The sequence below is a fragment of the Cordyceps militaris genome (genome assembly GCF_000225605.1).
Source record: "Cordyceps militaris CM01 unplaced genomic scaffold CCM_S00001, whole genome shotgun sequence".
Lineage (NCBI taxonomy): Eukaryota > Fungi > Ascomycota > Sordariomycetes > Hypocreales > Cordycipitaceae > Cordyceps > Cordyceps militaris.
Genome location: NW_006271969.1, coordinates 2,325,526 through 2,346,425, shown reverse-complemented (window position 1 = coordinate 2,346,425; position 20,900 = coordinate 2,325,526). Strand labels below are relative to the sequence as shown.

The following is a 20,900-nucleotide window of genomic DNA, read 5'->3' as shown; positions in this document are numbered from 1 at the left end:
GACGGAGCAGGGCAGATACAGACAATTTGCCGAAGTAATTGTAGATGGATATCCTGAAACCGATTGCCCTTGGCCAAATGCGATCTCTTGCCCAGGATGGTTTTGGTTGATGAGTTGTTTGCGCAAAGGAAAGTGAAGCAGTTAGACGCCAAGGCTGGGTGGGCTTAAGCTTTGCTAAGTACAGCACGCGCCATCACTCTGGCAGCCTAGTAAGCCTAGTACCTGTGGCTGGCAACGCTGCACTTTCGGAGCGGCAGATGGTTCTCCCGAGAGTTGCCAAAAAAGCTAACTGGGTAATCTCGAAGACGAATTGTGACAGTTCCTACCATTTGTCTATTTCCCGTCACCGACAGCGCCTGGAGAAGTGTCAGTCTCTCCAGAATGGTGCAGAGGATTTCAAGGTCCTCCGGGCGTACTCTTCTTTCCCTTTATAGCAGGCCAATTGCAACACGCAACCCCCTAGTTCGCCATGAACCTGCTCGTCGCCAATATGCGGCAGCCAGTATTACACATGCCGGTGCCGCGGATGCACCAGTTCAGTACTCGCCTGTGACGAAACCCCCGAGTGCACGACCAGCGGAGACAAGAAAGAGCCAACTGATCCGAACCTACACATCTCTACTGCGCACAACACCCTTAATCCTCTTCTTTCAGCACAGCAACCTGACAGCTATCGAATGGGCTGCCGTGCGGAGAGAGCTCAAGAAGGCTGTATCCGCGATACCTCCTACAATCGTCGGCCCGGATGGGATGGCCATCGATATCAGCGACAGCGTGCAACTACAGGTTCTAAGGACAAAGATGCTTGACGTCGCACTGAAGATTGTCGAATTTTACAACCCAGAGGCTGCCGCGGCTATGGGCACTACGGCGCGCACCACGAGAGGTCCGATTATTCATGATCTATCCGAGGCAGCGTACCAGGCCATTCACAAGGCTGAGGTGACTTCTGAATCAGCCTACAGCCAAATCGAGCCTCTCATGGTTGGCCCCATAGCGGCGCTTGTCATGCCCGCCGTGTCGCCTGCACATCTCGCTGCTGCGCTTAGCATCCTATCACCGGTTCCTGGCAGTTTCCCGCCACCGACGAGAAAGAAGAATCCAGGCTACCACGAGCCAATCTGCCAGAATGGTCTTGCCAAGCTGACCTTGGTTGGTGGTCGTATCGAGGGCAAGGTCTTCGACCAGTCTGGCGTCAACTGGGTGGGTGGCATTCCTGGCGGCATGGACGGGCTACGTGCTCAGCTGGTGCGTGTCCTGCAAAGCACAGGTCTAGGAATCACTTCCACGTTAGAAGGTGGGAGCAAGAACCTGTGGCTAGCTCTCGAGGGCAGAAAGGAGCAGCTCACGGACGAGTAGGCGATGAACCAGCATTCAGCGCACTCAATGTACGATACAAAACTGGTTTATGTACTATACAATGCTCTTTTTCGGCGTTTCACTCCCGACACTGCCTATTTAGTCTGCGGCATGTGTTGGAAAATAATGTTTCCCAAAAAAAGTTGCAATACCGGATCGAATGACTAGCGGACAAAGTAAATGGTTTCCATGATCGATACACAGCACCAAGTGAGTACGTAGGTAGGTACCTACTAACCTACCTAGGTAGGTAGGTATGGGATGTATGTATGGGATGTATGTATGGGATGGGGCAGTCACACTTTCAGATCAGGCTGCCGCAGGAGGCATGCGCCTGACATTCAACCCCACAGGAGCTTAAAGCTATCGCGCTACCTACCTTCGACTTGCAAAACTACGGCGAAACTACGAAATCGTGATAATCTATCCAAGTCCATATCCGCAATCAGAGCACGGCCAGTCGCCTAGTACGATCGACAGAACCACCAACTGTTCCTTGTTACAGAGCCCGACGCGCTCCCCGACCACATCTTTCGGCCAGCACTTCGAGATGGATTTCGCACCATACCAGTCCTCACCACCCGAGCACGGCCGAGTAGCCTCTCCTCCCGATTACAGCGCATCACCACGCGCCTCTACAGACGCAAGCAAGAGACCATTCTCGCCCATCAATGCCGCGCGCAGTCCGCCTCCGCTTCAGCACCCTCAGCCCCAGAGGGCATGGGGCGGGTTCGACGGCCAAACAGGTGGATGGGCTGGTGGAAGCGCTGCTCCTGCAGGCAATTCTTTGCCTAGCGCATACCCCGCGGCGGAAGTGAGCGAGTTTGATACCAGCCTCGGACTCAGGCTCGACTACGAAGCTTGTCTAGCCTATTTAGCGTTCCCGCCGATTGGCGCCATCGTGCTTCTTATACTGGAGAGGAATAGCGACTATGTTAGGTATGCGTGATGTCGAATACCGTGGTCGGTTGACAGATAGTTCTAACAAATCCAGATTCCACGCCTGGCAATCTGCATTACTCTTCACCGCTGTCATGGTACTCCACCTCTTCTTCTCGTGGTCGAAATTCTTCAGTTGGCTCTTTTTCCTAGGAGATCTCGCTTTGATTGGATTTCTCTCCCTCAAAGCATACCGCGACGCCGAAATATTAGACAGGTATGTCCGCACAGCATATACTGCTCAGCGTGGCGAAATCTAATCTTATCCAGGTTCGAAGTTCCGTTCTTCGGAAAGATAGCAGTGAGGATACTAGACGACGAGTGACATATCTAGACATTTATATCTTTACATAGACTTGGCAGACACTTGCGTTAACGTGGGGCTCGACAAACTTTCAGTCATCAATACAGTTCAATAATGATTCGTCAGTTCAATAATGATTCGTCAGTTCAATAATGATTCGTCAGTTCAATAATGATTCGTCAGTTCAATAATGATTCGTTTAAGAGAGCAATATGATGAGCTAGTGGAGATTTGCACCCAAATGGAAGCTGACAGCGCTGGAGTTCTTGGAATTCAGCGCGATAGAACTGAGTGAACTTCACACGACACTGTGACTTTGTCTGCAAATACCACCTCGCGAATGGCACTATCGGGACCGTCATAAACCCACTTTGCCAACAGATCATTGCTTTCTTTGGGCTTGATCGTACTGTCTCTTGTCCCAATGGTAATATGCGCCACGTGATTCGCGCATTCCCATGTGCCGGACTTGTCATCGATTCGGACCACAATCGCCATGATTCGTTGATCAAAAACAACCTATCGTAGTCAGCTTCTGTTCCGCGGCCTGCAGTAGTATAATCTTACCCTCTCCAAGACTACATCGCACTCGCCGAGCTTTCCTGTTCCGCCACCAGCAGTGTCGTGCAGAGTAAGATAGCGTTGCCAGAGCACAGGAAACCTCTTTGCGTTGGCTCTATGTAGGAGCGTTACGTGAAAGTCTGTCTGTATTCGGCGTGTTTGCTTGAGTTGCATGTAGCTGCGGGATACTTCCTTGTCGCACGAGGCAAATGCTTTGTCGAGCGCGCTAGTGACACTATTTCTTGGGACAGCGATGGACATGTATTCTAACTCCTTGGGCTTGTTCTTCTCTTTCTTATGTTGCTGTTTCGCTGGTTGCTTACCACCCCTGTTTGAAATCTCATGCTTGAAATCTGGCTTAAAGCCGAGCGCCGACTCAATTGCCCGGTCCAGCTGATCAGCCGTCGGCACTTCCTTGACCACGTTGGGAAGTATTTCATGAAGCTTTGTCACCACTGTTTCCAGGTTTTCTCGGCTTCCTGCAACAGGATTCAAGTCGATGAAAGCGTCGAATCCTACATCTGGGCGAGCAAATGGGGAACAAGGCTCAAAGCGACCAAGGAACCCATCCATGACCCCGAGGAACTTTTGCTCATCGCTAGCGGCGTGGATTGTCTGGTGATTATCGCCGCGTTGAATGACTCTGTCGCGTGTCACCTGTCGAATATCTTCCAGAGCTTCTTCGTTATGGCGAAAGTTGAGGCACACCATCCTAACAGTCTCGTGCTGAGTCTTGGTGTCAAAGATGATTTGCTTTCTCTCGTGCTTTTGTGCATTGTTGCGATCGGCAAACACAACGGGGTGGTCATTAAGCTGCGCCAGTACTGCCTTGGTGAATCGAGGTGGTCGGCCCTTTCCAGAGATGTTGTCATTTTGAATGTGTCCCCAACCGAACAGCTCTGTCAATGCCAGACCAAGCGTCGTTTTCCCGCACCCGATGGTTGCAATCGGTACCAGGACAACATTCTTCGTGACCTCTGACAGGTCGGGACAATCCATATTTGCAGCATCACTACCCTTGATATTCTTGTACTTGAGGAACTCGTTGCGAAGGGCGATGATTCCATGGTTTTGGTTGTAGAGCTTGGCCAGCCCAGGGTTAGCAGCCAAGCGCTTCTTCGCGTATAGAAGATATTCCTCGGTGATAGCAACATGCTTCTTAAATCTTGGTGGCTTGCCCAGGATCAATGCCTTGGTACATTCTCTCCACTGTCGGTACATGAGGTACGGTTCCTCGAACTTGAACTTGAAAAACCAATCCTGGTATGGAAGACTATCAGGGTTACCTGACATCCTGCAGCGGATAACGAAGCCCTCTACGTCACGACCGTCGTAGGCTCCAGTGATGGCAGCCTCTTCGAGAAAGTCTTTGACCTTGTTGGCATCCTCAAACGCCAGATAGTTGGTCTTGCGAAAGCCCCAGTCTACTGCGAATTTCTGAACCGCTGTGCTGGGGTATGTGTTGAATTGGGGCAGGTTGAGATTTACTCCGTGCAAGTAAAGACCGGCGTCTTCTGGCCCGTACGCCAGAATATGCTCTTCGAAGGCGTCATCGCAGAGTTCAGCAACAGCGGTCACATTGCGCTGTCGGAGTTCTCGTGCTAGGTCATGTTTCGTCTTGCCAAGTTTCTGAAGCTGCTTCTCTATCCAAGCTTCTCCGGCCTTGGAGTGCGTGAGTTCACCACCACGGTCTCCGGTTGAGTGTTTGCTGCAAACAATGAGGGTCTCATCTTCGAGGCCAGCAATGAAGATGATGCAGCCATTTTCCTTGAGTGTGAGTTCGTATGGTCCTTGAGTCTTTGCCAATATGTTTTCCCACTTCGTTTCGTTGACTTCGTTAATATTGAAAAACTTGTCGTAGCCACGCACAGCAATCTCGTGACCGTTTTTGCGTGTCTTGGTGGTGAACAATCCACGGGCGTATATTGGCAGGTCTCGTCGCTTGTAGTCCCACTCCTGAAATCGCCACGAGTCGACTGTAATGTTGTTTGGTGATTCCTTGACTTGGAACGGAGTCTTCTTCACGGACGCCTTGCCACGGTGCTGTTCCTTTCTGTATTGCTCCAGCGATTGCATGAGCTTTGACATTTGGTCCCGGTCTTGCTCAATAAACGGTGTGCCAGCCATTTTAGAGTAATTGCACAAGTCTGTGATGATTATTTTCGTCTTGGCCGTCGAAGAGCCTATGCGGGCGATTCTCAGGTAGGGCTTCGTGCCAGAAAGCATGAGTCGCTGTGTCGCTTGATGAGGTGGTATTTGTCAAGATCCGAGAACAGACCTTTGCCGTTCAGGTTGCAATCGGCGGATCTTCGAGTCGAGGTATGCTGGGACGGCTTGCATGGGGAAACTCGCGTACTTATAGCAGCTCGTGTAAATGCCCAACGTCGAGCAGCAAACGGCACAAGTTGTTAAACCTGTGCCCACCCTACCTACCTACCTACCTAGGTACCTAGGTACTAAGGTACCCACCCAGCTGTGACTCAGTCAGGCAAGCTGCAAGGCGAAAACTGCCTGACCATCTTGCCGTCGTCACTGGACTCCAGTAGGTAGGTAGGTACCTAGTCAGGCACGTTTCACAAGCTTTATTGACCGTGAGATTGTACCTATGAGTCTTCGCCGAGAAACATACGCTCAAAATTCCCGTCAGCCAGCATTCGTATCAGTCTTACTATAGAAAGAGGCCGCGAGTTGCGGGCTGTATGCTGTACAATAACAACCATCTCAATATTTTAATCGAATGCATGCCACAAGTATGTTCTGATTATTGCCCTACATGTATCAAGTTCTTAAGTTCAATTCTATTCCACACCTGGCCGCTGCGCCGGGCCCTACCTTAGTACCTACTTTTAGGCTGCCCACTTTAAATTTTGTGATGCGGAACGTCAGTTCTCCGTTAGCACGACCACGATCAACATCACCGAAAATGACGCCGAATCTCTTCCTCCTTGCTGCAGACAACAGCCCATCTCTTTTGCCTCTTCTGAGAGAGAATCTCGAGATTTCAAAGTCGCAAGACGAGCACGGCTACTCTTTGGTCCATGCTGCTGCAAGCTACAACCATCTTGATCTCCTTCGAGCATTGATAACCGAGCTAAAAGTCGATATTAACATCAAGGACGAGGATGACGAAACTGCTCTCTTCGTGGTTGAGACCCTCGGCGCGGCCAAGGCTTTGGTTGAGCTTGGCATCGACGTCCAGCACAAGGGCCTAGAGGGACTCACGGCCGCACAGAAGATTGAGGCCGAGGCTGATTTTCCAGACGTGGCGACTTACTTGAACTCTCTCAACCTCGGCCAAGATACTCAGCAAACTATATCGGGTGCCGCCTCACTGTCATCGGGGCTCGCGCCTCCCCCGGACGGCATGCAATTTACATTCGGAGCCATAAACGAAGCGGAGGTTCCAACCGAGGTGGATCAGGAATTTCAGCGTCGGATAGAGGAGTTCGCCCAACGCGACGACTTTAACACACCAGAGGGTCAGGCGGATCTCAGAAGACTTGTCAAGGACGCCATTATGGAGCAAGGTCTCGGGGAAGAGAGAAGCACTAAGCCGAGGCGAGTATGAGATTCTAGATATGCTTTATATCCCACATCAGATATTTTGCACCCTGCCCGGGTGGCTTCAGGACAGTAATTTCGCCCTTGCCGCCTAGTCCACCGGCCATCACGTCGGTTGCAGTTATCGCGAACCATGACTCTTCTGGGCAAACGGCCAATAATCTAGATACAAGATTCGATACCCATGAAGGACTAAACAGCCCATCCCAGCTAATGTTGCCAACGCTCATCTCTCCCGGCGGACAATCCGGTGCACTGTACCGCGATATATATGAATCAATGTCGTCGCTGTAGGACACTCGGGGACTTCCCAGCCGTACTAGCGAAATCCATTCATATAGTTCTGCTGCCGTGGATCGGCTTTCTGGTCCTATACCATGAAAGCCAGGCATCGCGGGAGTCATGACCTGGTGTGTAATCATGTGCTGGGAAGTCACTGGTTTTGATAGCACTTTTGTGTATGACAATCCATCGGGCGCAGCTGGGAGTTGTCAGAATAGTCAGTAGGGGCGGGGAATAAAGCTTACATGAGTCCTCCAGAGTGCATATCCAGCTTGTGAGTTTGTCTGATATGGTTTTACATCCAAATACCATCCGGTCAAAACCTCGCTTGCCGTGTCGCATGGATGGACCTCGCAGGTCGTACGTAACAACTACCCATTGTAAGGCTAGGCTGCCTTAAAGAAGTACATGGTACTTACACCATTTTGGCCGCATCTCCCGGGCTCCGTTCTGGTCATCAAGTCTGCCAGATAGACCTGAGCGCTCGTATGTTTCTTTATCGAGGTAGAGCTTGAGAATTCCTGAGCTGTATGTTAGGGTGTGACTTGCGTGTTTCCTGTTTCCTGCGTTTCCTGACCTCGACAGAGCGCAAACCTGTTGCCTGAGATGGTATTTCCTTCCGAAAGCATAGATATGCTTCCTTTTCTCAATTAGGATTTCATACTTATGGCATATGCATCCTCTCACCTGTTTTTACATGATTCCGAAAAAAGTTTTTTTCGAATATTTGACCCAGGGTGGCTGTGACTCGATAGTACTGGGCCGGAGTGCGCTGGACCACTTGCAATACGGCATCACTCCAGCTATCTGGCGATACTATATCAACCTATACTTGATAAGTCCTTGGCTGCTCGTCTGTATATAGGTAGGGCTGGTTTTACCTTGTGTATGAAGTCCTTACTGCGATAGGCAGCAGCTGGTTGTCGCTTCGCCTGCGACTGCCCTACTTCGATGCTTCCCGTCGAAAAGATACATCGCGTGTTCTGATACACCGATGAAAACGTGTGCGCATTCATGCTCTGGTCGTGTCTCTCCTGTTTCCGCTTGACTATGGTGTGGTCTGGTGCAATCGAGCTTTATAGATGCCCTCAAAATCTTGGTTAGCTTAACTAATAAACGTAATTAGTTTGGCCGACATTTTCAGGTGGCCCGCCACGAAAAAAAACTGGCCAGTCCCACTTACCCGGCAGGTGATGACCTGCAATACGTCCGCTATCTTAGAGCTTTCGCAAACAAACCCCTTGCTGTCGTTCTGGTCCTGCTCTTGCCCGTCCGTGCTATTTATTCTTTTCGTGTTATTCACGGTTGTTTGCTGCGGGAAACGTATCTGCGAAGATGCTGGACTTCATCATCAAGTTCGCGCAGGCGCATGAGACTTTTCGCATCCCCGAACTCCAAGCGCTTGCAGTTATTGAAAATGTGCCTCTGGACATCATAAAATACGACGAGGCAGTAAGCCATACCAAATGCAACAGAGAATGAAACACACTAACAGAAAGTAGTCTCCCCTGTGCATTGTGAGGCTTCCGTCCGCGGATGCGGCAAAGAGAATTCTCCGTCGCTCCATCATGGCACAGTCAATTCATGAGCTATGGGGTTCTGGCGAAAGCCTAGAGGAGCTCAACGACTCTGTCAAGGCGAGAAGTAGACCAGAGTGGCCGAAATACAATAATTCATCCTTCAAGTTTGTTTTTGACTCATACCAAGGATCGCGGTCCAAGCCCAGCCAGCTATCTGTGATCAACAGCTTCCAGTTCCTGCCCTTTGACGGACCCATCATCATGAAGAACCCCGACGAAGTTTTCACCATACTAGAACTGTGGCCCTGGAATAGTGTTCCAATGGGAGTCGAACACCCCGACTATTATCACCTGGGACGCTTCATTGCTAACTCAGCCCGTGACGTTGTTCTCAAGTTTGATCTCAAAAAACGGCAGTACATATCGACGACGAGTATGGATTCTGAACTTGCCCTGATAACCGCGAATATTGCGTTGGCTGCGCCTGGCAAAATATTCTACGACCCGTTCGTTGGAACTGGATCATTTCCTATCGCGTGTGCTCATTTTGGCGCAATGAGCTGGGGCAGTGATATAGATGGACGAAGCATCCGAGGCGAAGGCCACGAAAAGAGTCTCAGGGGAAATTTCGGCCAGTATGACATAGAGTCATTACTGGGAGACGTTTTTGCCGCGGATATCACCAATAGCCCAATCCGTAGACGGAGATTCTGGGACGGTATTGTATGTGATCCGCCATACGGGGTACGAGAAGGATTACGAGTTCTCGGGGTGAAAGATCCCGAGAAAACGCCGTGGCTTGTCGAACGTGGTATCAAACATGGAATGTGAGTTGCCCTATCCAAACGACATTGGGCGGCTGTTGACGCGAACAGGGAGTTCGACTATGTGCCACCGAAGAAGCCATATAGTTTCATGGCCATCCTGGATGATATCCTTGTATTTGCAGTGGAGACACTTGTTGACAATGGAAGGCTTTCGTTCTGGATGCCCACGGCCAACGAGGAAGACCAACAAATCCAAGCCCCAACGCATCCGAGTCTTCAAATCGTGGCCAACTGCGTCCAGATGTTCAACAAATGTAAGCTATGGACCCCCGCAGGAACTGGCACTGGCAAACTGATTACATCAATAGGGTCCCGACGGCTGATTACATATCGACGTATACCGGACTCGGAAGTGTGCATTGAGGCGTTCGAGGCATATGCTGCAGGCAGGGAGGCCGTCATTGAAGTTGGAACCACCGCCGACGAACTAAATCCTTTTCGTCGCGGGTATTTTAGAAAATTCCAAAGTGATAGCTAAAAGTTAAATGCTAAATGCAAATTCGTCGACCAAACTTGCCCCCATGATATCCGTAAATCAACAGCTCCCGTTCCAGCTCTGAAGCAAAAACCCAGCAATCTGTTTCAACAGGGTTTTAATTTGATCAAATCGATCAACAAAACCAAGACCATGCATGCCACAAACCCATGAAATACAACTAGTAGTAATTGTATCGGCACACTGATGGGTGTGCCACTCCTCTCAAATCGCAAATCGCAAATCAGCAAGTAGCTTGTCAATGCATCTCTTCCCAGCACAGCAATTATCGAAACTCCATGGCCATGAAGCATCCTCGATCGGGAACATGCTTCAGTTCCAGTTGTTGAAACCTGTGGAATATTAGCGTTATGTAAATAGGAAGCACGGGACCGACCGACGTACTTTTCGCTCTTTGAGTGAAAGTATATGCCACTGACTTCGCCTTTCACCTGGTTGAAGCATATATAGTAGAAACCCTCAAAGCTGGCTCCATGGATAGTGCGGACACGATGATCCGGCACTAGGAAATGCTCCTTCCATCGCATAAAAATGAATTCCTTTTGCGCAACATCGGGTATAGAGGAGGTGCCCTTTTTAGCCTGCTTCTGGTACGGCCGAAATGCAGAAAACTTGGACCAGTGGCTTAAGTCTACCTTAGAGTTGGCACCCCAGTCATCGTGCTGTGTGAAGAAGCTGTACCTCGTTCCGATGATTTCGCCTTCAAAGTATGTGGTGAGTGTGGGGTGAGTTTCCGTGAGACCTAGCGCAGAGGTAAGCAGGCATACTTATGACCACGGCGCAATTTTGCCGATTTACGGATGCAACTGTACCCTGAATACGCAGATAACCGCATAGGAATGACTCGCGCATATCCACGTATTTGATTTCGACTTGAACCTCGTAAACCTGTCGTTCAGACTGTTGTGTGCCGAAGAATTTAGTACCCGGTCGCAGGTACGATGATGGGCTAAAGGGAATAGACTGAATATGTTAGTTTTTTAGCTTCTTGCCTGAATCAAGAGGGGCCTACTCTTTTATTCGAGTAGTCAAGACCAGTGTAACATGAACTCTGCGTATCTTCGTCACATGTGTCGGACTCGTTGTCGCCCGCTTCTTGTTGATTGGCGGTAGCGGCGGGATAAGGACTGCCCGTAACAAGTTTTCGATCGTTGACGGGCCGGCGTTCGTGCTCTTGCTGCTTGCCGTTGCCGATATCGGGAGGAGGGGATGTTGCGCCAGCCGTGCTAGATCGAGGACGTGGTGATACTGTAGTCGCGCGCGACGATGGATCGGCGGAGATGCGATCGTCCGTGGCTGAAGAATTCTCTCTTATTATGTTTCCTGACTGCTCCGAGTCGACAGAAGGGGCCTCGCGAGGTGATTGGCTCAGCCTGTCCGAAGGCGACTCCAAGCCAGGAGTCATCTCTTCATGGGATGTCTGGGCGCTGTATGACGAATGCTGCAACTCGTCGGGACAAGTCGCCAGGTTATAAGACGGCGGTGACGAAGGATCGAGCGGCGGTTCTGAGGATGGCGTCGGCATTGCTGCGACCGAGGCGGAGGTGACAATCGACTGCGACGGTGAGAAATCGACAGCGAAGAATATACCGCCAATCGAGCGGGGTATGAGGGCCCCGGACTCTTTTGCAGTGCCAACTAGGAAAATGCGTTTCTCAAGTTGCGTTGCCAAACCAGTTGCCCAGAAGATGGGGTGATTCTATCACCACGTGTGATGGATTGGCTGAGAGCGAATCATTGAGCGGCGCTTATAGATATCGCCGGGGGATCGCATGCCCAGATCGCCCTGACCGTAAAATCAGATCGCGCTTCAAGACAAGCGAAAAAGCGATGGTGGATAGTTGCTTCGTCGATTAAATAAGCCTGTGCGGTCTGAGGGTAGAAGGCAAAAATTGAAGGAGGACTGGGAGGCGATTTCGGGTTGACATGTGTGGAGAACCTGAAATGCGGCGCAACTCTACCTAGGTAGGTACCTACCTAGGTAGGTACTTAGTAGGTCCTTACTAAGGTAGGAGTGGTGGCAGTTGGGCGGGATTGGCGGCGAGCCGGGAATTTGTAGCGGGGAGGTACCAGACCCCGTCTGGTGCTCGGAGAAGATACGTGCGTCTACGTGCATCAGCGAAGTTGGGTTCAGTGGCACCGCCGACGAACAACGACCTGGTCTCCCAGCGGGGTTTAGAGCCAGCAACTCCCATAATATTCGCTGTAATTGGATCATGTACGGGCCTCTGTCTCTCTCTAGCATATAGGTAGTTAGCGGGGTAGATACATGTTCAGGTTGCTGCTGTGCTGTAGTCGTAGTTGTCATATCCAGCGGAACCAGGGATGAATCCAAGGAAGGCTGTGGTGATCTTCACCGCGAGACCGACGGGAACCTGTGGCGGCCCCAGAGCTTACTTATATTATAGTACAACGCTACCGGCGTTTATCAAAGACTGCTGAATCGTGACCACTCCGCCAATAGCAAATGTATCTTGGCGGCCCAGCTTGTGGTAATACCTTCCCGAGCAAAGATACATATGGTGCTGGAAGCACCACCATCCGGAACCGGTATTCGGCGCGCTTGCGCACAACTTGAAACATCGGTTTAGTACGAAAGCGCAGTTCGCAATTTATAACTAACCAACGGTGAAGGCGTCGCTTTATGATATTACATAGGTAGAACTCCTGTGCGTTATGGGGCCACCGCGAACAAGCAATGACGTTTCTGGCCTGAATCCCAGAACTCCGTTTTTGGGTATCAATCAAATGGGTTTAATCTTGAAATGCAACGCGATAAGGCTGAAAACAAGAGCCTTTAAATCTTGGACAAGGTAATAGAAAACTCGAAGGCCTTCGGGGTCGGCGGACTCGGTGACGTCGACTAGCGATCCTATTTTGGCAGTCTTGGGCTGGAAATTAGCAGATTTCTATTTTTTCCAGCAGATATATACAAACCTCAAATGAAATGTGGTCATTGCCGAGCCGAATTTCCAATTGCTGACGACCGTCCTTGTTCTTTTGGGGCCACTTGGAATCGTCCTCCCTGCGAATAGTTAGCCAGAACATTCGGAGCTCCAAGTACTTGAATGGTCTGTGTACTTGGTAATTTCGCTCGATTTTATGATGCGCTTAATTTCATCGATGATGGTAGCGCTGATGCACACTACACGGCCTGTTAACAACTCTATAAAGCACATTGTTAAAGTCGCTGAGTGCGTACTCTCTTTGCGAATCAAACTGTCGTTTCGGTAATTGGAGTTATTGGCATATCGAACGACCGCACTGCGACCGTCCCCTACAACCCTAATATCGAATTCTGTGAAATTATATTAACCATTGCCTATTCAAGAAGATGAAGCGTCACCAACCTAGGAACTCGTGGCCAAAACGACCGGAATGACCAGAACTAAAATTATTGAGTATATCGCCTTGGTTATAAAAAAGGAGACGTACTAGTAGCGTAGGTAGAATGGCTCATTGGAGAAACTCATCGCGGCGGTTTTGCTTGTCGCAGAGAGTTGCGTAAATGTTTGATTGCGCCTCTGGAGCTTTGCCCACGGCGCGTGGACTCCGCAATAGTGGGGCAAGGTTGGTGGCAGAATCACATCACGTGCATCCATACTCCACGTCCCCTCGCTTATTAGGTAGTTAGTGTGTCCAGCCATGCTGGTAAGAGTAGCCAGATCATCAAGAAGCTCAAGGTGCCAATTTCAGAGCTTGCCTTACGACTGTTGGCAACTCTGACAGCTTTAGTATTGGCATTGCTATCTAGGTAGACTCGCCTGCTCACGCCCAGACTACCAATTGAAGAAGCAACATCTCCTTACCAGTACGACTGCGGACGAATCATATCATACGAACCCCCCCTGATCGATAACGTCCGCCACTTTCAGAAACCTGACAAGGAGCAATCATGTCTGGATTCCTGGAAAATGCATACAGTCTCGTCCACCAGGACAATGCGGCTGACGTGCCCACTCTATCGGACTTGCGAATGCAGTTGGAAAAGGGCACCGACGAGAGCAAGGTCGACACCATGAAGCGCATCTTGACAATCATGCTCAATGGTGACTCCATGCCGACGCTCCTCATGCATATTATTCGATTCGTTATGCCATCCAAGTACAAACCTCTCAAGAAGCTTTTGTACTTTTATTATGAAATCTGCCCCAAACTGGACTCTTCTGGCAAGCTTAAGCAGGAAATGATTCTTGTCTGGTGCGACTGTGCAACCCTCCATCGTCTGAGTGTCACTGACTGAGTTTTTGCAGCAACGGTATCCGTAATGACTTGCAGCATGCCAACGAGTACATTCGAGGCAATACACTGCGCTTCCTCTGCAAGCTCCGGGAGCCCGAACTTATCGAGCCTCTGCTTTCGTCCGCACGATCCTGCCTCGAGCACCGTCACGCATATGTTCGCAAGAACGCCGTCTTTGCCGTTTCATCGATATACTTGCACTCACCCAGCCTTATTCCCGATGCTGCAGACCTTCTTTCTGCTTTCCTCAGCGGTGAGACGGACGCGACCTGCAAGCGCAATGCCTTCGCTGCGCTCTCTAGCATTGACCACGATGCCGCGCTGGTGTACCTCAGCTCCGTCTTTGACGGCATAGCCAATGCCGATGACCTGCTGCAGCTTGTTGAACTCGAGTTCATCCGCAAGGATGCTGTCCAGAACTCTCAGAATAAGGTAGGCAGAAATGTGCCATCCTTCCGACTTTACTGACCTTGACTAGGCTCGCTACCTGCGACTTATCTTCGACCTTCTCGAAGCCAATGCCTCTACTGTCGTCTACGAAGCGGCCTCATCTCTCACCACCCTTACAAACAACCCTGTCGCTGTCAAAGCCGCTGCCGGCAAGTTTATCGAGCTCAGTATCAAGGAGGCCGATAACAATGTCAAACTCATCGTCCTTGACCGCGTTGATCAGCTGCGCAAGAAGAACGAGGGAATTTTGGATGACCTCGTAATGGAGATTCTTCGAGTTCTCTCCAGCACGGATATTGACGTGCGCAAAAAGGCCCTCGAGATTGCCTTGGAGATGGTCTCGAGTAAAAATGTCGAAGAGGTTGTCTTGTTGTTAAAGAAGGAGCTTTCCAAAACGGTCGACCAAGAATATGAGAAGAGCGCCGAGTATCGATCACTCCTTATTTACTCTATTCACCAATGTGCCATCAAGTTTTCTGAGGTTGCTGCTAGCGTTGTTGAGCTGCTTATGGAGTTCATTACCGATTTCAACAACGCATCCGCTGTCGATGTCATCAACTTCGTTAAAGAGGTGGTCGAAAAGTTCCCAGCCCTACGCACGGTCATTGTCGAGAGACTCGTCTCGACACTGAGTGAGGTCCGTGCTGGCAGAGTATACAGAGGTATCCTATGGATCATTGGTGAGTACTCGCTGGAAGAAAAAGATATCCGCGACGCCTGGCGGCGTATTCGTGCTAGTCTGGGTGAGATTCCCATTCTGGCCTCTGAGCAGCGTTTGTTAGAGGAACAAGATGGTGATGGGAATGCGGAACAACAACCGAATGGCGAGTCGAAGCCCGCAGCACCCACCGGATCCCGCAAAGTCCTTGCCGATGGAACATATGCCACTGAAACTGCTCTTACCAGCCAGTCTTCTGTCGCCGCAAGGCTGGAAGCTGTCAAGGCTGCCCAGAAGCCGCCTCTGCGCCAACTCGTTCTCGAAGGCGATTACTACTTGGCCACGGTTCTTTCTTCCACCCTCGTCAAGCTGGTTATGCGCCACTCGGAGACCTCCTCTGATATGTCCCGCACAAACGCTCTCCGTGCTGAGGCCATGCTCATTATGATTTCTATCCTCCGCGTTGGCCAGTCACAATTTGTCAAAGCTCCTATTGACGAAGACTCTGTCGATCGGATCATGTCTTGTGTGAGATCGCTGGCCGAATTCTCCGAAAAGAAGGAACTGGAAGCTGTCTGGCTCGATGATACTAGGAAAGCTTTCAAAGCGATGGTTCTAGTTGAAGAGAAGAAGCGCGCCGCCAAGGAAGCACACGAAAAGGCCAAGTCTGCTGTCCAAGTCGATGACGTGATTCAAATTCGTCAGCTAGCCAAGAAGAATGCCAGTGATGGCCTGGACGAGATTGAGGTTGACCTCGAGCGAGCAACCGGTGGCGACTCCACGACGGAAGACTTGTCGTCGAAACTCAGTCGCGTTGTCCAGCTCACCGGTTTCTCGGATCCGGTCTATGCCGAGGCTTACGTTAAGGTTCACCAATTTGATATTGTTCTAGATGTTCTACTGGTGAATCAAACCACTGAGACTCTGCAGAACCTCTCTGTCGAATTTGCTACTCTGGGCGACCTTAAGGTTGTTGAAAGGCCAACTACCCAGAATCTGGGTCCCCACGACTTCCATAACGTCCAATGTACCATCAAAGTATCGTCAACCGACACCGGCGTTATTTTTGGCAACGTTGTCTACGATGGCGCTCATTCCACAGATACCAACGTGGTTATTCTAAATGACCTTCATGTTGACATTATGGACTACATTCAACCCGCTACATGCACAGAGACGCAGTTTCGTACAATGTGGACTGAATTTGAGTGGGAGAATAAGGTTAATATCAATTCTAAGGCTAAGACGCTGCGCGAATTCCTGGATCAGCTTATGGCGTGCACCAACATGAACTGTCTCACACCTGAGGCAAGTCTAAAAGGTGATTGCCAATTTTTGAGTGCAAATTTGTACGCCCGTAGTGTATTTGGTAAGATACTTAGTCTGCTATCACGGCTTCCGTCATTACTGCAACTCTGCTAACCTCTCGCAGGTGAGGATGCGTTGGCCAACTTGAGTATCGAAAAGGAGGGAGAAGACGGCCCTATCATTGGATTTGTGCGTATAAGAAGCAGGTCGCAAGGCCTGGCGCTCAGCCTTGGATCCCTAAAGGGCCTCAACAAGATTGGCTCATCTTAGATATCAAAGTTCAATTAAATAAGCGCTGATTTAGACATGGGGGTCTGGAAAGGAACTCAAGCATCGAATACAGGTTATGAGGCAGAGTGGTGAATGAAGATAATAAACGCTGACTCTGTCCGATACAATGCATCGTGAAATCGCGGCCGGGGGTTACTTTTCTTGTGGAAGAATTCAACTTATTGCACGGCTGCGCTAATTTATTATATGTATTCAAAACGGTAACCTGTCCAAAGAGAGGAGCTTGATTTCTCGCTGTGTACATTGTGTACGTAACAAACTGTTGGTATGTGCTAACAAAGGGTATATGCAATAAAAGTCAGGCTGACCAGGTTCAAACTCCATCATTCGTAGGCAGCTGGAGAACCAGGCCAAAAAAGCGGCAGAATCAACGATTGAAGACGAGAGCATTTACGATGTGGCCCTCTTGCCAACCCTGTGATTCGAGTGTCGCTGTTTCTTTGAGCATCTTGCCCATGTAGGCAAGTCGTATCTTTTTTGCTGAAGAGAGCTCCAGGTTGTTAGCTAGGTTCTGCCGCCAACAGGAGAACAGACGTACCTTGGTCTCAGCGGCCATTTTTTTAATGACAATTCTGACAATGTCCGACTTTGATACGGAGACGGCAATATCATTGCCGGTTTCGCTAAGACGGGCGCGGACTTGAAGCTGCTCGCCATCATCAACGTCCTTGCCTTTTTCCTCTTTGCTCGTCTCTGCATCTTCTCCACCGCCCTGCGTTTCGTCATCGCCGCTGCCGAGACCTTCCCTTTCATGGTCATGCTCGACTATATTTTGTGGATCTGAGACGATCCATTCGGAGAGCGCGTAGTAGTTACCGAGTGCGTCGTACGCCCCATTGACCAAGTTCCCAGTTGGCAGCGAGATCTCGGCAGCGGTGAGCATGGACTGAGCCGTCTGTAGCGCCGTCTGTCCATTGTCGTTCGTTTCTTGAGTTGGAGGCTCCCACAAGACTTGCAGCGCGTTGTGAAGCGTCTGCCAGATTTCCGGTCGAGCGGTGACTCGCGTATCGAAGTATTCTGCTCGTTCCGCGTCTAGTTCCTTTCTGGTCCATTGGCGATCGACCGAAGCCCAGACGTGGCGGCGCAAAGGCTTGTTGATGTGCTCGTCGAGAGGTCCTCGATCACGGCGGCGGCGACGGCGAGGGGAAGCTGGATTGACGGTGCTGGGCGGCGCTGTGGCGCTCTCCCCAAGACTCAGTGGCGGAGGATTAATGTGTCGCGCGGATGCATTCGGAATGCCTCCAGGATAAGGTGAATTTGGGCCAGCGGACTGAGAGAAGCAGCAACCCTGGAGTCGGTTCAGTTAGCCTGGAATACAACAACGCCATCTATTGAACTGCATACCATGCTTGCGATGTTGTGAGCTCAGCTTTTGTGACGACGCAGGTAGTAGACGGGGGTGGTGGTTAATAGTTAAGGAAGCGAATGCGGCTATGCGGTCAGGCCCATGTCAAACTGCGCGCTGGTTGGCCTTGATCGTAGCTAATATATGCGGGCATACAAGGGGGTTAAAGGAGAAGAAATCAACATTGGAAGAGGTTAAGCTTGTGACCCTGAAGCAAAAGGTAGAACAGACAGCGGGGCACTTTATGTGCTAGATTTTGGCGGGTCATAGTCCATCGATCGGCGGCAGTGTGCGGTCAACAACCGATCTAATAAAGGCAAGAGGCGGTTATTAAGGACTAAAAAGAAAATTGAGCGCAATGCACACAAAAGGCAAGCGCCTAGAGGAAGAAGAAGGAGCACCCTTACTTGGTGGAGGGAAGGAGAAAGACCCCAGAAGGAAAGTGCTACCTACCTAGGTAGGTAGGTACATACATAGGTACGCGAGTAAGGCCTGTTTTTAGACAGGGTACTAGATAAGTCGCTTTTCTAATAGATAATTTTCCCCTATCACAACACTATTAATATCTCGAATATAGGTTATAAAAAATATAAATATTTTTTAATATATAAAAGTAGCCTAATAGTATTATAATAAAAGAAAATTATATTTTAAGTAGAAAATATATTTAGTACCTTATTAGAAAATAGGCCTTATATATATAGGTAGGTAATAGGTAGGTACTTACCTATATGTAAGTAAGGCCTATTTTTAAATAGGGTATTAGATAGATCTCTTTTCTAATAAATCCCCCCCCTATTATAACGCTATTAGGCTACTATATGTTAAAGATCTTATATGTTTTTTTAGAAGCCGTATTAGACGCCTGATAGCGTTATGATAGGGGAAAATTATATATTGAGTGGAAAACGTGTCTAGTGCCCTGTTAGAAAACAGGCCTCACGCGCGTAGGTACCTCCTACCTACTAATGTAGGTAGGTACGAAATGACGAACCGTACCACTAGACAGAGGTGGCCACCACATGTCAGATGGGTACTGGCTGGAGTTTATCGATTTAGTCGGCCGAGAATCGAATACTGAAAAGAAGTCATTTGTCTCGTCGTGACCTAAGTACATACTGCCTTCCCGAGCGCATCAGAACTTCGATGCGCATTCTATATGACTTAGATTATCTCCAGGTACTTATTTAACCATTAAACGTCAAAACCTCACTGTTCCCAACTCGCTATGCTCCGAGTTGGGAACAAGTTGTCAGGCAGAGCCTCCCTCGTCAACAACTTTTGACGTGTCCAAAAATTGCACCCGTTTAAGTGGTGCGTAGGCACCCCACACCCACACGCGCAACCTCACTTGAACAACGGCAAGCATTCAAGAACCGAGAACACTGACAAGATGGAGCAGGCCACGAAGGAGCACTTTTATAACCATGGAAAGGTATGTAACTGTCCCTCGAACAGTCAACAAACGAACCCATCTTTGGAAATCCGAGACATAGACCTGGAAACTAAACATTCATTACAGACAGCCAGCCCAGGCTGTCACTGGTGCCAAGTGCGCGCGCTTGGGCTCACCATTGTGAACGAGGTGGATAGAGAATTTCTGCCTGCAAATTTTGAATTCATCAATGGCATGGTTCTTGGGAAAGGGGTTGAGCCCGCAGAGGATAGTTTCCGCAGCGGCTGCTCTTGTGCAGATGATGGCAATTGCCAATACACCAGCTGTCCCTGCCTAGCCGATCTGGAAGACGACGACATGGACGTGAACGATGGCACCAGAAAAGCATACGCATACCATACACACGGCGCAAAGGCGGGGTTTCTACGATCCAGGCTGCTAGACTCGACTGTGCCTCTGTACGAATGCCACAAAGGCTGTGCTTGTTCCAGTCAATGCCCAAACAGAGTTGTCGAGCGTGGCCGCACCGTGCCACTACAAATATTCAAAACGGCCAACCGTGGATGGGGTATGTACAACAATAGAATGCTGAATTAAGCGCTGATGAAAATTTCCAGGAGTTCGCTCACAAGCCCCCATCAAACGAGGCCAGTTTGTTGATCGCTACCTTGGCGAGATCATCACTGCAAAGGAGGCCGACCGCCGCCGCGCAAACTCTTCAGTATCCCAACAAAAAGACGTCTATCTTTTCGCACTTGACAAGTTCACCGATCCGCATTCACTGGATCCACGACTCAACAGCTCTCCACTGGAGGTGGACGGTGAGTTCATGTCCGGGCCGACCCGCTTCATCAACCACTCTTGTGATCCCAACCTTCGCATATTTGCCCGCGTCGGTGACCATGCAGACAAACATATTCACGATCTTGCTCTGTTTGCCATCAAAGACATACAACGCGGAGAGGAGCTCACCTTTGATTATGTCAACGGCGTCGATGAGGAACAAGATGAGATGGACGGTAATGTGGAGGGCATGACGAAATGCCTTTGTGGAAGTGCAATCTGCAGAAAGTTTCTTTGGTAATAAAGTCAAAAAGCTACTTTGAAAGAGATAGAAATCAAAGAGCCGACCATCAAAGAGCCGACCATCAAAGAGCTGGCCATCAAAGAGCTAGAGTGTGCAGAGCTTATTGTTTCCACCTGGTTCGCGCATATGCGCTTGCCAAAGCTCTTTGTGCCCCCAATTCCCGTCTTTACGTATAACTTTCTATGTCCCGTGAAATGAAAAGCATCACACTTTGAAGACGTAATATACCCCTCATCACCTAAAAATAAGGATTGATGGGCCGTTCTAGGTGGTC

At 49.7% G+C, this 20,900-nt stretch overlaps 10 protein-coding genes across 10 annotated transcripts; 6 read left to right on the top strand and 4 right to left on the bottom strand.

Annotated features, from left to right (window-relative positions):
- Positions 1-381: 381 nt before the first annotated feature.
- On the top strand, positions 382-1,359 carry CCM_00755 (uncharacterized protein; the record flags this gene model as incomplete). Its single annotated transcript, XM_006665914.1, has 1 exon — positions 382-1,359. One exon carries the CDS (start codon positions 382-384, stop codon positions 1,357-1,359), a length of 978 nt encoding a protein of 325 aa, XP_006665977.1.
- A 550-nt stretch (positions 1,360-1,909) lies between these two features.
- Positions 1,910-2,623, top strand: CCM_00754 (UPF0132 domain protein; the record flags this gene model as incomplete). Its single annotated transcript, XM_006665913.1, has 3 exons — positions 1,910-2,298; positions 2,354-2,515; positions 2,569-2,623. The coding sequence occupies 3 exons, from the start codon at positions 1,910-1,912 to the stop codon at positions 2,621-2,623; spliced, it is 606 nt and encodes a 201-aa protein (XP_006665976.1).
- A 252-nt stretch (positions 2,624-2,875) lies between these two features.
- Positions 2,876-5,290, bottom strand: CCM_00753 (tRNA ligase; the record flags this gene model as incomplete). Its single annotated transcript, XM_006665912.1, has 2 exons — positions 2,876-3,121; positions 3,170-5,290. 2 exons carry the CDS (start codon positions 5,288-5,290, stop codon positions 2,876-2,878), a joined length of 2,367 nt encoding a protein of 788 aa, XP_006665975.1.
- Positions 5,291-6,086: 796 nt separating this feature from the next.
- On the top strand, positions 6,087-6,731 carry CCM_00752 (ankyrin repeat protein; the record flags this gene model as incomplete). The annotated part of the gene is made up of 1 exon (XM_006665911.1): positions 6,087-6,731. The coding sequence occupies one exon, from the start codon at positions 6,087-6,089 to the stop codon at positions 6,729-6,731; it is 645 nt and encodes a 214-aa protein (XP_006665974.1).
- Positions 6,732-8,341: 1,610 nt separating this feature from the next.
- Positions 8,342-9,831, top strand: CCM_00751 (RNA methylase family protein; the record flags this gene model as incomplete). Its single annotated transcript, XM_006665910.1, has 4 exons — positions 8,342-8,458; positions 8,509-9,353; positions 9,402-9,607; positions 9,662-9,831. 4 exons carry the CDS (start codon positions 8,342-8,344, stop codon positions 9,829-9,831), a joined length of 1,338 nt encoding a protein of 445 aa, XP_006665973.1.
- Positions 9,832-10,114: 283 nt separating this feature from the next.
- CCM_00750 (vesicle-mediated transport protein Vid24) lies at positions 10,115-11,374 on the bottom strand (the record flags this gene model as incomplete). The annotated part of the gene is made up of 4 exons (XM_006665909.1): positions 10,115-10,181; positions 10,234-10,591; positions 10,662-10,812; positions 10,862-11,374. 4 exons carry the CDS (start codon positions 11,372-11,374, stop codon positions 10,115-10,117), a joined length of 1,089 nt encoding a protein of 362 aa, XP_006665972.1.
- Positions 11,375-12,593: 1,219 nt separating this feature from the next.
- Positions 12,594-13,322, bottom strand: CCM_00749 (Mago nashi domain protein; the record flags this gene model as incomplete). The annotated part of the gene is made up of 6 exons (XM_006665908.1): positions 12,594-12,734; positions 12,787-12,874; positions 12,931-12,994; positions 13,052-13,147; positions 13,200-13,237; positions 13,285-13,322. The coding sequence occupies 6 exons, from the start codon at positions 13,320-13,322 to the stop codon at positions 12,594-12,596; spliced, it is 465 nt and encodes a 154-aa protein (XP_006665971.1).
- Positions 13,323-13,744: 422 nt separating this feature from the next.
- Positions 13,745-16,777, top strand: CCM_00748 (coatomer beta subunit; the record flags this gene model as incomplete). The annotated part of the gene is made up of 4 exons (XM_006665907.1): positions 13,745-14,049; positions 14,103-14,523; positions 14,570-16,568; positions 16,632-16,777. 4 exons carry the CDS (start codon positions 13,745-13,747, stop codon positions 16,775-16,777), a joined length of 2,871 nt encoding a protein of 956 aa, XP_006665970.1.
- Positions 16,778-17,165: 388 nt separating this feature from the next.
- Positions 17,166-18,145, bottom strand: CCM_00747 (ubiquitin domain protein, putative; the record flags this gene model as incomplete). Its single annotated transcript, XM_006665906.1, has 2 exons — positions 17,166-18,086; positions 18,143-18,145. The coding sequence occupies 2 exons, from the start codon at positions 18,143-18,145 to the stop codon at positions 17,166-17,168; spliced, it is 924 nt and encodes a 307-aa protein (XP_006665969.1).
- Positions 18,146-19,536: 1,391 nt separating this feature from the next.
- CCM_00746 (histone-lysine N-methyltransferase) lies at positions 19,537-20,623 on the top strand (the record flags this gene model as incomplete). The annotated part of the gene is made up of 3 exons (XM_006665905.1): positions 19,537-19,578; positions 19,666-20,107; positions 20,157-20,623. The coding sequence occupies 3 exons, from the start codon at positions 19,537-19,539 to the stop codon at positions 20,621-20,623; spliced, it is 951 nt and encodes a 316-aa protein (XP_006665968.1).
- Positions 20,624-20,900: the final 277 nt, after the last annotated feature.